This window comes from Protobothrops mucrosquamatus, unplaced genomic scaffold (assembly GCF_001527695.2).
Source record: "Protobothrops mucrosquamatus isolate PMUCROS unplaced genomic scaffold, P.Mucros_1.0 scaffold2170, whole genome shotgun sequence".
In the NCBI taxonomy this organism is placed as follows: domain Eukaryota; kingdom Metazoa; phylum Chordata; class Lepidosauria; order Squamata; family Viperidae; genus Protobothrops; species Protobothrops mucrosquamatus.
The window spans coordinates 244,084-258,280 of record NW_015388264.1 but is presented as its reverse complement, the minus strand read 5'-3'; the positions used below and the strand labels follow the sequence as shown (position 1 = coordinate 258,280).

Genomic DNA, 14,197 nt, shown 5'->3' with positions numbered 1-14,197 from the left:
GTAACCTGAGATGAAAAACAGATTGAAATATTTGTGGATGATGAAAACTGAGTCTGGGAACATTTGCAGAGCTATTTCTCATTACAACGTAGTAATAAGAGACTGTCTTAATTTAATGCAAGAATATGATCTTTTATGGGGGTTAGTGATGGATGGACATTTCTCCTGCATGCAGTGTATTGTCCTTTTTTCCCCTATCTGAATGTGGCTTTCACCACACACAGCTAGTAACTGTTTTATTTATTTATTTCCAGGGCTTTTTTTTCTCATAGAACGCCCAGAACGGAGTTCCGGCACCTTTTTGGGATGGAACCTTGTAGGGTAGGCAAGGCGGGTTGTATGATGTGTGTGAGTTCCGGCACCTTTTTTTTTTTTTAGAAAAAAAAGTACTGTTTATTTGAGGTAGTCTACCTAATGGCTATTCTCTCTGAGAAAATAGATCCTAATGTATTAACCAAAGGTTTTCTTTATTTGTTTCTTCTTTCTTGGAACTATCAACGTTGAAGTTAGGATTTCCATTCCCATACGAAAAAAATTAAAGGAACGATTGCTCTAAGTTGCAACAGAAGTCATCATTGCCCCCATGTTAGGATAGCCACTTTGCCAGCTTCCTTCTGAAAGTGAGGGAAGAGGAAAAGTTGCCACAGAGGGAGCAATTTCTTTGATTAATTTACATTTATTCTATCTCAGGATGAGAAAAAAGAACACTTTGAAGTTGTATGGATAGTCTTAGAGATAGTAAAGTATAGTTTACTGAATCTTCAGGATTCATATTCTCTGTATTTGAACTTGGAACACCACCTCCTTAGGTGACAGAGGAAGATGCAAAAATCTCATCTATTTTTGGTTTCAGATTAATATCTTCCATTATATATGTGCAAGTGCCTATTTTCCAAAAGGTTATAGGCTGAAATTTTGTTGGGCCAAATGGTATGTTGGGGTTATAGACATAACACCTCAACTGATTCACAAGATCATTTGAAGGAAAAAATACAGAAAAATGAATCCATACAAGTTCTTCCATAATTACCTACATATATACAAGCCTCATATAGAGAAGAGGAAAAAGCAGAAAATAGGAAGAAATAGTGGTAACGTGGATAATTTGTTGCTGGTAGTTATGGCAAGTTATATATCTATATTTAAGGCAGGGTTTCCAAATCTTGGTAACTTTAAGATGTGTGGACCTCAACTCCCAGTATGGCTGACTGGGGAATTCTGATCTAAGGCAATCTATTGCCAATTTCAAAAACAAGCATTGTGATTTATGTCCATAATAGTGATAAAAGTAAATGAAATTCGGTAGTCTGAATGTATTCTATATATTTTCCTAGAATTATTATTATTGATGTCGTTATTAGATTTTTATCTCACCTTTTTATATATATTTGGTCAAGTCAAGGTGGCAAACATATCTAATACTTCCTATTAACATTCTGTTCCATCTATATATATATTCATTTGTAAATTTCATTTGCACAAATAAATACATCCGGGCAGCCAATGATATGGTACTTTAATACAGTCCTGCATGTTTGTTTGACCTTATCTGCAGTTTTTATACTCTATGGGCCTCATGGTAGGCATTTACCAATGCAGAATTACTATTTAATTTATGATTTAGATCTATGACAATGGGAGAAATTGGGCAAGACTGGCATGTGGAACAGGCAGAAAGGACTGTAATCACATTTCAAAACAGTCAGTTATAATTCTTCTTAATCAAATGGGTAACATAATGCAAGTCCTTTGAGCATTCAAACTAGGTCATAATCTCTAACCTTCTCAGTATCAGAATCTCTGACGCCTTTCTCAACCATATCTCCTTAACCTGCAATAGACTTGTTTCCATTGGCACCAAATACAATAATTAAGCATCAAGGGAGCTTTTGAGATAAACCTTTAAATCAACAGATTCTTCCTGGGACACAGGGAGAAATTAAAAACTGCAGGCTGGCCTTTTTGTTCTCTTCCGCTTGGCACTGTTTTATGTTTATGCTATTTATCATTTCCCATTCAAACCATATACCAAGACAGCTGACACTAAACAATGAGCATTAGGAACAGCCATATTTTAGCTCAGTTTTTATTTACTTACTTAAAACATTTTCAGGTAGTCCTTGACTTACAACAGTTCACAGTGACTGTTTGAAGTTACAACGGCACTGAAAAAGTGACTTATGACATTTTTTCACACCTAGGACCATTGCAGCATCCCCATGGTCACATGATCAAAATTAATATGCTTGGCAACCGACTCATATTTATGACGATTGCAGTGTCCTGCAATCATGTGATCCACTTTTGTGGCCTTCTGACAAGCAAACTCAATGGGGAAGCCAGATTCACTTAACAATTGTATTATAACCTACTCACTGCTGTGATTCACTTAACAACTGTGGCAAGAAAGGTTGCAAAATGGGGCAAAATTCATTTAATAAATGTTTCAGCAACAGAAATGTTGAGCTCAATTGTGGCCATAAGTTGAGGACTACCTGTACTGACATGAAAGTGCTCCTCATCCGAATTTAATTAGAGCTTATTGAATATAAAGCTATCAGTATGCATGGCACTATATCAATGTTGAGAAAGTAAGTCCCTGCTCTGAGTTCACAGTCAAGGAAGAGAAGGAAAACAGAAGGAAAGTAAAAATATGTTAAAAACAGGAGAAATGTATGGACCAGAGCTTCAGGAAAATAATGAAACTGGTGGACGTGGTGATTTTTTTTGGGGGTAGAGTATGTTCTTTACTTCCAATCCCAGATTGCCAAAGTCATGCCAGATGGGACATTGTACTTTACCATCCTTCGGAATCCCGTTCACTTCATGGAATCTTCATTTACTTATTACAAAGGGATGTCCCCCTTCTCCAAAGCCAGAAGAAACTAGAGGAATTTCTTAGCCAAAGATCCCTGTTTTACAATGCCAGAGTCAATGACAGCCATTGTGCCAAGAATCTAATGGCATTTGATTTTGGTTACAATCACAATGGAAACTTTTCAAGAGAGAATATTCAACTGATATTTAATGAGAACCATTGAAGCAGAATTTGATTTAGTTCTCATCTCAGAGTGTTTTAATGAGTTCATGTTGTTATTGAAAGAAATCTGATGCTGGGACTTGGATGATGTTGTCTCATTCCCTCTTAACAGAAGAGATATAATTAAATCTCAGCTTTCAAAAGATTCTGTAAAGAAATTAAAGAGCTGGAATAAGCTAGACTGGGAACTCTATATGCATTTCAACAAGACATTTTCTGGAAAAAAGATATATTAGCAAGGAATGTATCAAGCAGGAAGTGAAGGTATTGCAAGAGAAGCAGATACAGCTGGCAAAGATCTATCTCCAAAGAAGATTAGAGACCAGTCCCACTGCAGTATGGCACTCTGGCAGTGCAAAAATATTTGGCTACAACTTGAACTGGATAAGGCAACAAGAAGATGTGCTGGCGGATGGTGACTCCTGAACTTCAGTATAGTTATTTCCTGTACAGGAAGCAGTTCGTCAAGAAAGCTTTGAAGTTCAGCAAGCCTGCTTACTCATTCAGACCATAGAAATATAGGACAGATCAAACCAGTTAGGACTGATTTCTGAGTCATGACACCATCAAAACTATAGACCTGATCTGAACCAGAATAAATGACCAGGTAGAAAACATACCCAGACCTAACATTAATTTTTCTTTTCTTTTTTTCTATTATCATGAATCTTTAGATGTGTTGTTCCAGATGAGAAATAAGGCGTCACCTTTCAAGTCTCTCCAACCTGTTTCTCTAAGCTGCCAGCACAATTCCTGAATCCCTATGGATTTCCTTCTTCATTATAATTACACATTATTTACTTTTAGGTATTAATAGGAAGGAAAAATACACGAGCAAAGTTTGGATTGTCACACCAATCAGCAACTGAGTTCCCCACATATAACCTACAAATTTAGGAGAGAAAAATAAATATTTCTCCACATACATAAAAGTCTGATGCAATATTCTGGGCATTGTCATCTAATTTTCTGTGGCTCAGCACTTTACATAATTTCTCATTATTTGTAGTTGATAATGTCAATATATATTGATCTCTTTGTAATCAACAAGAATCCTAAAGTTAGATTAATGGGATTGCAGAAATCAACAGATCTATTTTAAAAGAAACGGTGCTTTGAAGGAAATACCAGTTGAGGCCTATTACTCAGCTCTCGGTATCTTTTATCACTGTATTGTTTGCTCCCAATATTAACATTTGACCAAGGATGTTTCATACATCACCAAAAGGGAACCTTGGAAAATATAACACAATTGCATTCTGCATGCTTATTATACACATATCAGAAATGCGCATAATAAGAAATCAGAAATGATAACCACATTATTGTGAGAACCAGGTAGGGATAACTGCATTAAAGAAACCCAGATTGCTGCTTGTATTAACTAAATTTCAAGAAGAGCCTGAAAAGAAGGATCATATAACATTTTATCTCATGTAACATTTTACTTTTTCATAGGAAATCGAAAGTGCAATTCCACATCAAACATTTAACATTTGTTCTAATTTCACTATTTATTTCAAGCCATACCCTATGCCATATCATAAAGATATTTATCTGTTCAAAAGGATGCCATAGTTTGAAGAACATCCCTGCTACCTAGGAATAGCCACTTTCCTCAGAAGATGCCTGAACATATAGAATTAAAATCCAATTAGCATAATGAATGCACGCCTTTGTAACAATTGATAAAAGGTTGTTATTTCCGTGCATCTAATAATACAGTCTTTATCAACTTTCTGCTGGTTAACATATTGGACTAAAACTCCCACAATTTAAAGTCATAATACACATTTCATGCTGGCTAGAAATTATGGGAGTTGAAATTTGACACATCTAGAAGGTCCCAGTTTGAGGAACATCATAATATCATGTGAACTGCCCTTTCCAATCCTCATTTGCCATTTACCCAGAAAAGTAGTTTTTTGCCTCTCATCCAGCAGTGTTAATCCTTTTTGCTCTGTTCAGTTAACCAGTCCAGAACTGCTGTTCTTCTTCTCTGTTTTTGTCTGCTTCTCTTCAACAGCAGAGTTCGATGTTACTTTCCCTTTAAATATTCTGTATTTTTTCTTTTGACTATAAAGCAGGTTTGTCTGGAAGAAGCGTGGAATATTTCCTTGATATACAAAGAGGGCTAACAGCATTCCTGCAGGGAAGAAACAGCAACAAGAAATTTTTATCTATTTGATTTATGTCCCAAAAGTATCTTTTTCTCTTTTGAGGCAAGAGTGAGTAGGAATCAAGACCAGTACATGGTACAGGTTATAGAATAGTGACATGCTGAATGGTGAACCAGAAGACGACCTAACCTAATCTTCTGCTCATACAATGGAAGATGCTATCCTAGCATCATTGTTGAAATATGATTCAGGTGCCAGCTCAGTTTGTTTCTACACATGGAGAGAGAAGGAGAATATTTTTTTCATCAACAGTAATGTGTTTTAAGCCAGCCTTGGAAAAAATATAAAACTATTCAGCAGGTTCTAACCAGGGAATGCATCTTTTTTCTTTATGCAAACATACAGTCACAACACAGATTCTGCTGAAACTCCAAAGGATTTATTGGAAAGAAAAAATTAGTAAAAAAAAAAAAGCTGCATGGTTGACAAAGCTTCAAGTATTTTTCTCACACTGGAAAAAAAAGAAGAGCAAGCCCACAAAAAATCAAGAAAGAAAAATGGATTTTTGTTCTGCCATTTCCATTTTAAAAACATGCTGTATGTGTTGCTTCAGTTGTATTTTTGAAAGTCTTCCTTTAACAGCATTTTAGCAATTAAGATAAGCAACAGTATTCAAAATGATTATGTAAAGAGAATAATAATACTAATACTTGATTAGCATGTTTCTGCATATCAATGAAAAAAATGTGGTGGTGACCAGGAAATGGAGAAATGGAATGATGGGGAGAATAGATCAATCTGTGAGTGAATGTGTGTGTCCATAATTCTTACAAGGATCCTTGCAGTAAGTTTTCTTTTAATGTTGATAGTTGAGGCTGCCCCATAATTATGCATTTCTACTGGAGGCTTAAGTTTCACTTTTCACAAAATATACTGCTATTGAAGGTCAGAATTAAACTTCTGGATGGTTACAATTTAATTTAAAGGCATATTTTTAACTTGTTTAATGCAGTACTTTCCATCAATTCAGGACTGGCTTCCAACTATTACCAGCACCGTTTTTTAATTTGTCTTAATGATATCTTATTCCAGAATTTTCTTCTGAACTAGTTTTCCCTAGTTAACTAAAAGTTTTCCTTTCCTATTTCCTAGTTAATTAAAATTATTCTTTTCTTTGTTAACCTATGTAAACTTTCCTAGGTTGGTGACTAATTTGTTTTCATAAACTAACATAGATTTGGTCATTAAGCAAATCTCAGACAGTTGCTAAGCATACCTCTCATCACTCACCTTGCTGGCCGGGCCCTCCCTGAGACACAAAGTATTTAGGAAATCATCCACCTATCACTGCATCCCTCTCTGACACCAACCCTGCCATTCTATTGTGATGGTGTAGCAAGTTAGCCTTGATTGGCAGGAAGAGGAAGAGGGAGAACTGCAGAAGGGCAAAACCCAATTTAGACATGCCGCTGAGTAATGGCCAAGGCATATCTGGAGCTGAACTGGTAGCCAACTGAAAAAAACAGAGGGAACCAGAGGAGAAGAAGTGGGGTTGGGAGCTTATCTTGGCTGTGTAGAACCCAGGAACCAGGAGTATTCTCTGCAAATCCACCTAGCCAGTAACACTGTGTGGGGTTGAGGATTTAGCCCCAAAACAGCAGCAGTAGCACAGTTGCAGATACAGAGTGAGACACCCTGGCGTTCTGGAAAGCCTATCTAGGCTTTCAGGAAGCCCAGTGCAGAGCATAAGGCTGGAAGGAGCAGGGCAAGGTCAAGGCTATTGCAGCTTGTTCTGTTCTTCTTTGACTTTCAGCTGCTTTGATGTAGGGAAGCAAGAATACAGAGGAAAGGTGCAGTTCTATCACTATGAGGAAGGGGATAAAATGCAGCATGGCCTGAGGTAGTCATGGAGTTGGAAGGAAGGCTACTTGGCTGGGCAGTGTAGCAGGCAGGACACAATTTCACTGACTTCTCCATTAACTTTGCTTGTTGGAAGCTGGCAATGAAGTGAGAGCAAATAATGATCACATAAGTGTAGGGTGCTGGAAAGGCCAGAACTCGTTGTAAGTACCACTCATTCAGAGCCATTGTAAGTTTGAATATTCATGGAACAAGTGTCATTAAGTGAAGATTATCTGTATTTGGCTTGAACGTTACAGTTCCTTTAATGAACCTTAATATTCAGTTACAAGAACTGTCGCAACTCCTAAAGTCTTTGAGAAGAACCTCACCTGAGATGGGTGCCAGCCAATAAACTTGCATATACTCCAGTAAACTGTTTCCTGAGCAGGAAAAGGTCATAGCAGAGGCCAAGGCAGGATTAAAAAAGGCACCTGTGACAGGTGCAGCTGTAGCAGAGGAAAAGCAAACAGTTTAATCCATCTGTTCTTCTGTCTGGCATATGCAGGAACATGTGCCCCACCTAATCAGATTCAATATGTTCAAAATGGAACAAATGTTAAAAAATAGGAGGAATCAACCCAAACTACCGAATCTTTCCTTCCTTCAGGTATTTTTTTTTTTTAAAGGAACAGCATCTGAGAGCAGTATGTCAATCTAGAGCATTGTCTCTCAATCTCAACAACTTTAAAATGTATGGACTCGGCTCTCAGAATTCCCCAGAAAACATTCCAGCAGTTGCAATCCACACATCTTAAAATTGCTGAGAAGCACTGATCTAGAGGTGAGAGAATTTAACACCTCTTCTCTTATTTGGGATTCCCATTTTACTTCAGAGTCTGAACCACTACCTGGCAAAACTTCAACAATACAATGGATACTCACATACAGAGCAGCATCCCAATACTCAATTCATTAGTACAAATGCCATCTTATTTCACATATCTACCAGGAAGGTGATTAGAAGCAAATACTTCTGATTTCATACATTCAAATTGAAATAAAAGTTTAATAAAATATTTTCAGATAGCTGGAAAACAACCCTTTAATCTATGTTTAGAAAAGCATCCAATCTTGAAACAAATATTATCATTTAAATTTGTTATGTGAAATTATTCATCTAAGAAATATCTCGCCTGTCTTGTTTTCTTAATTCAGTGATGTCCTATATGTTAAAGAATTAAGACTCATTTCCACCCTGTTCAGAGTCACACAAATACCATACTGCACATCATGCAAAAATTTACAGCAACAATTATTTTCCAGATGCAATACAAAAATTATAATATCGAAGTTATGAGCCACTTGGTGTCAGGTACAAGTATCCAGGAACAGGAGTTGAGTTCAAAGCACTACATGTTTATTACATGCTACCTATACACAAGAATCTGATCTACTAAAGATAGATAAGGGTCATCAGAATTCACTCAGTGTGTGTGTGTGTAGTAGTAGTAGTAGTAGTAGACTTGAGTATCTGGTGGGAGTGCAGCAGCTCCAAACTGATGATGTGTTTGACCCCACCTTCAGGCTCAACCTGCTCATCTCTTACACTGGCTTAAGACACAGGTTTAAGAGCCTTGCTTCAGGTACTCCTACGTGTTTCCAACATTTAATTGATGCTGGAATTTGGCTTGATTTCTATAGACGTTTGCATGCAGCTCTACCATGTTGGCTTCTTAGTCATCTTTGAGAGCTCCCTGACCAACTTCATTTTCAATACAATTTTCCAACTTCATGATTATCAGGCAGGGGATATACATTTTTGCAACATATTTGCTCATATTAGACTTTGACTTCAAAGGAGGTTTGAAATGAAACAGGAGGCATTTCGTAAAAATATAAGTCTACAGGAAAATCTATGCTTACTCTGCATAGGTGGACCGTTTTCAGATACTGACTACTGTACTAATATTTTATATCTGATTCCTAGAACTGCTGCTAGATTCAAGGGTTTGCCATCTTAGCCACTGCAAGAAGGATTCAACAATACTCTTCCTCCATCTGTTTTGCCACACTAAACTGTGGGCAGATTAGTAAATTAGAAAGCAATCAGTACACCAGTGAGGTAAAAGCTTAAAGAATTTATTAAGCAAAGAATATCAAAATAAATAACTGTAACTGCAAAGTGGAATATTAATGAAAAATAGCCATACACAAGGAAATAAAACACAACACAGTATCAAGAGGATTGCAAATACAAACAAAATCTCACATCCTTCATTTAAGACAGATATTTTGATCACCTCTGAAGTAGGAAAGACAAGTTATAATAATCATGTTGCTGTAAATAAAGCGTGAGCAGTGAAACATATTTCATTGCATGCCATAGGTATGTAAAAACATTGCCTATATTAAACAGTTGTTTTAGTTTCTCAATCTGCATCAAGGAAAAAACTCAGGAGAGTGGATAGCAATCCTTACCTGTGTATGTCAAGGCAGTGATACTGAGCGCCACAATAGGAACTCTGTACATGAGAGGGCAGGTGTGAAGCTTGAGAATAATTAACTGGAAAAGAAAGGAACCCGTGGCTTCTACAAAAATGCCCTGGGATATAGAGGTATTGAGAGATGAGCTGCAGTCCTGGGCCATTAAGTTCTGGATCATGTGGAAGTCTGTAAATTCCTTGGACCAATATTTCTTAGTAAAAGCACAAGCTGCTTCCATCCCTAGAAACTGGGCCAAAATTTTAACAATACTGCCTACAAAAGAACAATCCAAAGCTAGAAATTCCTGAAGTGAGGCTACAGGGTTGGCAGCAGTTCCATCAAAAGAGGCACCATGAGCTAAGAAGACTACGAATAAGAGAGTCAGGCTCACATCTGGGCCAAAGCCACCACCCCATGGGCCAATCTCCCTTAGCATCTTCAATTCAAGGTAGCAAGCACATATCTGGAAGGAACTGGCTAATTCACCAGCAAGACAAAAATATACCTTAGATGGAAAAATTCTCTTGAAGAATCGTCTAGCAAATTCACAAAGAGTTACAACTGAGAGGAAAAAAATGATTGAGACATTCAGTCCAGACATTCTGAGAAATACACTGGTGAGGTAGTACGTTCTAACTCAAAAAAAATCTTCACTGCATGAAAGAGAAGGGAGGAGAAACTATTAATTAGTCTCGCCTTAAGAGCATATTTAAGCAAACGTGGCATAGTTTGATAGGTACCAGGTTAATAGGGTCACAGAAATGTCTGGGGAACTGAACATATTTAACACCATGAAAAAACTGGCTCAGATAGAATGTTGCTCCCTTATCACTTTGCAACTGCTCTAACCAGAATTTCACCTTTGGTCTTTTCTTTTCCAGTAAACCGCACTTAAGCCTTTTTCCATCTCTAGAAACCCACCTAAGCCTTTTTCCCCTAAGAAAAAACACTAATAAGCTGCACCTTGGAATTGGTTCAGAATCCAATGAAACCAGGAGGTGACCCCCAAGGGCAAAGCAGTCAAGATTCTTCTTGAATTCAGAAGCTTACTCTCTCTCTCAACTGTTTAGAGATAAGCTGATTTTGAAAAACTGGTGAAGCATAGTGTGTTTTTAGACTTAAAGATTATAAGTTTCATATTTTGGATATATGGAAAGATAAAGATCATTCAAGGAAAAACATGCTTGATAAAATTGAAGGAAAATGCAGAAGGAAAAACTTGCATGATTAGAACATTAAAAATAACCATGGATACCATTCTGATAATGATTAGTCACTGACGAAAGACTGAACAGCATGCCAGAAACCGGTCCACGCAAACAAGCAAAGCCCCATCTGTCGGATGCAGACAGTACACGTCCCCTCCGGTCTGTGGAAAAATCTCTCCATGGAACCAGTCCCTGATGCCCAAAAGGTTGGGGACCTCTGGTCTAGAGGGTTGCCATGAAGCAACATTGACTTGAAGGTAATTGACAACAACATTAGGGAAAGCCTTGTTTTCTTCAATTTTCCGATAAGGCTTTAAAATATTCATTGCTATCAATGGATGCTAGTTTAAAGCTTCATTGCTATGGAGGGGAATTTCCAGATTGATTTTATTTATTGTTAAGAGTTCTATGCCACCCATCTTGCCAAGATGACTTTAGGCAGCTTATAGATCCTTTCCTTGACACCGCTTTGACTTCTCTACTACAATACTCCCTCAGCTTGCTTCAGAACTTAAAATATCCTTATTAACATCATTGAAGATTGTCATCTTTCTTCATATAAATTAAATATTATGGGTTATAGGGATGTTCACACTCACTTTAAATCTCACTTGAAAAGTGAGATTATAAAAGCCCAGTCTAGCAAATACCAACGAAGAGGAAAAAATAACAGCTCTCAAAAGAAACCAGCATGGCTGTATAAAGAACTCTCTGATAAATTGAAAGACAAAAAGGACAAATATAAAAAGTGGAAAGAGGGGCACATAACAAAGGCAGAATATCAGCAAATAGCCCAAGCCTGCAAAGATGAAGTGAGGAAAGCTAAGGCTCAAAATGAACTAAGGCTTGCGACAAAAGTCAAAAATAACAAAAAAAGCTTATTTCAACATGTAAAAAATAAGAAAAAGGTTAAGGAAATGATTGGTCCATTAGTGGGAGAAAGTGGCAAGAAAGTGACAAGCAACAGTGAGAAAGCAGAACTATTTAATTCATTTTTTGCATCCGTCTTTACACAAAGGGAAAAAACAGTCCAACCTATCAAAAACAGTACCATAAAAAACAGATTAAAAACACAAGTTAAGATAGGCAAGAAAGTGCTAGGTGAGCACCTGTCCAGCCTAGACGAGTTCAAATCACCAGGACCAGATGGATTACACCCCAAGGTTCTCAAGGAACTGGCAGATGTGATCTCAGAACCACTGAACTATATTTTTCAAAGATCCTGGAGCACTGGGGAACTACCAGAGGACTGGAAAAGAACTGATGTAGTTCCCATCTTCAAAAAAGGGAAAAAAATAGATCCATGAAACTACAGATCTATCAGCCTGATAAAGTAGATCACAACCTACTACTTGATAAGATAGAAAAATGTGGGTTAGACAGCATCACCACCAGATGGATTCATAGCTGGCTGACCAGCCATACTCAGCATATGGTCCTCAATGAAACTGCATCTACATGAAAGGAAGTGTGTAGTGGGTTGCCCCAAGGCTCTGTTCTGGGCCCAGTGCTCTTCAACATCTCCATCAATTACTTGAATGAGGGGATAGATGGGAAACTCATCAAATTTGCAGTCAACACCAAGCTGGCAGGAATAGCCAACACTCCAGAAGACAGGCTTAAGATACAGGAGCACCTGGACAGACTTGAAAACTGGGCGCTATCTAACAAAATGAAATTCAATGATGAAAAAAGTAAGGTTCTACATTTAGGCAAGAAAAACCAAATGCACAGGTCTAGTATAGGTGGTACCTTGGTCAATAGTAGTAACTGTGAGAGGGAGTCTTAGTGGACAATCATTTAAATATGAGCCAGCAGTGTGTGGAGCTGCCAAAAAAGCCAACACAGTGCTAGGCTGCATTAACAGAGGGATAAAATCAAAGGTATGTGATGTGTTAATACCACTTTACAATGCCTTGGTAATGCCACACTTGGAATACTGCATCCAGTTTTGGTCACCACGATGTAAAAAAGCTGTTGAGATTCTAGAAAGAGTACAGAGAAGAGCAACAAAGATGATTAGGGGACTGGAGGCTAAAACATATAAGGAATGGTTGCTGGAATTGGGTATGTCTAGTTTAATGAAGAGAAGGACGAGGGGTGACATGATAGCAGAGTTCCAATATCTCAGGGGCTGCCACAAAGAAGAGGGAGAAGCTATTCTCCAAAGAACCTGAAGGCAAGACAAGAAGCAACAGATGGAAACTAACCAAAGAGAGAAGCAACCTAAAACTAAGAAGAAATTTCCTGACAGAACAATTAATTAGTGGAACAAACTGACTCCAGAAGCTATGAATGCTCCAATATTGGAAGTTTTTAAGAAGAGACTGGACAGTCATTTGTCTGAAATGGTATAGGGTTTCCTGCCTGAGCAGGAGGTTGGACTAGATCAGGGCTTTTCAACCTTTTCACCCATGGTACCACTTTTAGGATATGGCAATATCCGAGTACCACCAATCGCCTAGCAAGGTGTCAAAAACTTGACCCCCCCCCCAAAAAAGGAAAAAAATGATAAAGTACAGGTAGTCCTCAACTTACAACAGTTCGCTTAGTGACTCTTCGAAGTTACAATGGCACTGAAAAAAGTACCCCCCAAGGCACAACCGAGCAAGACACCTGCCTGCCCACCCGGCGGCACTCTTCCTCCTATCGGAGGTTCTCATTGTTGTGAGCATTTCTGTTGAGGATTGGCAGTGGGGGTAGGGTGGGGGGTGTTTGGTTTTTATTCCCCCCCCATCTGCTGGGTGGTTGCAGCAGGTTTTGGTTACTTCACATGATCCTGGGACACTGTGACCGCCATAAATATGAATCAGTTGCCAAGCATTTGAATGTAAATCACAAGACCCTGGAGATGCTGCAACATTCCAGCTGATCAGCACTTCTTCTGGGCTCAGCAGAAGCGCCAGGATCAGCGCCGAGCTCCAGCTGGAGCTTGGCACCGATCCTGGCGCTTCCGCTGAGCCTTGACAGTCCCGAAGAAGCGCTGATCCTGGCGCTTCCGCTGAGCCCTGGCAGCCCTGGAGCTCCAGCCATCTCTTGCTCAGGCTTTTGCGGTGCTGCCACCGGTTCAGCTCATTCCCCTCCCCTGCTACCACTTTTCTAGGATGGTTGCGTACCACCTGCCAGGAGCCGATGTACCACAAGTGGTACCCGTACCACTGGTTGAAAAGCCCTGGACTAGATGACCTCCAAGGTCCCTTCCAACTTTATTATTACTTTTAAGTAGTTCACAGAATTTCTGAATAAAAGTATTTTGGAGAAGAAAACCCAAGACCAGTCTTGTCCTGCTGATGTCCTTTCTTTTTTTTTTTTTTTTTTTTTTTTTTTTTTTTTTTTTTTTTTTTTTTTTTTTTTTTTCACCATACACCATACACCAAAACTACATAAACATAACTCTTTTCTTCTAACAGAACAGTGCTTTACATTTTAAATGTTCTTTACATCTTATTTACATTTTATATACATCAATAATTATATCTTTTTCTTTCTCTGTTCTAGCCAAT

The 14,197-nt window shown here is 38.2% G+C and overlaps 1 protein-coding gene and 1 pseudogene across 1 annotated transcript; one reads left to right on the top strand and one right to left on the bottom strand.

The window, feature by feature from the left end:
• The first annotated feature begins 1,000 nt into the window (after positions 1–1,000).
• On the top strand, positions 1,001–3,588 carry LOC114923157 (annotated as a pseudogene).
• Positions 3,589–3,722: 134 nt separating this feature from the next.
• LOC107294959 (aquaporin-12) lies at positions 3,723–10,087 on the bottom strand. Its single transcript, XM_015824235.1, has 3 exons — positions 9,481–10,087; positions 7,392–7,508; positions 3,723–5,186 (listed from the first exon to the last, which is right to left on the bottom strand). The coding sequence occupies exons 1-3, from the start codon at positions 10,085–10,087 to the stop codon at positions 5,005–5,007; spliced, it is 906 nt and encodes a 301-aa protein (XP_015679721.1). The 3' UTR covers positions 3,723–5,004.
• Positions 10,088–14,197: the final 4,110 nt, after the last annotated feature.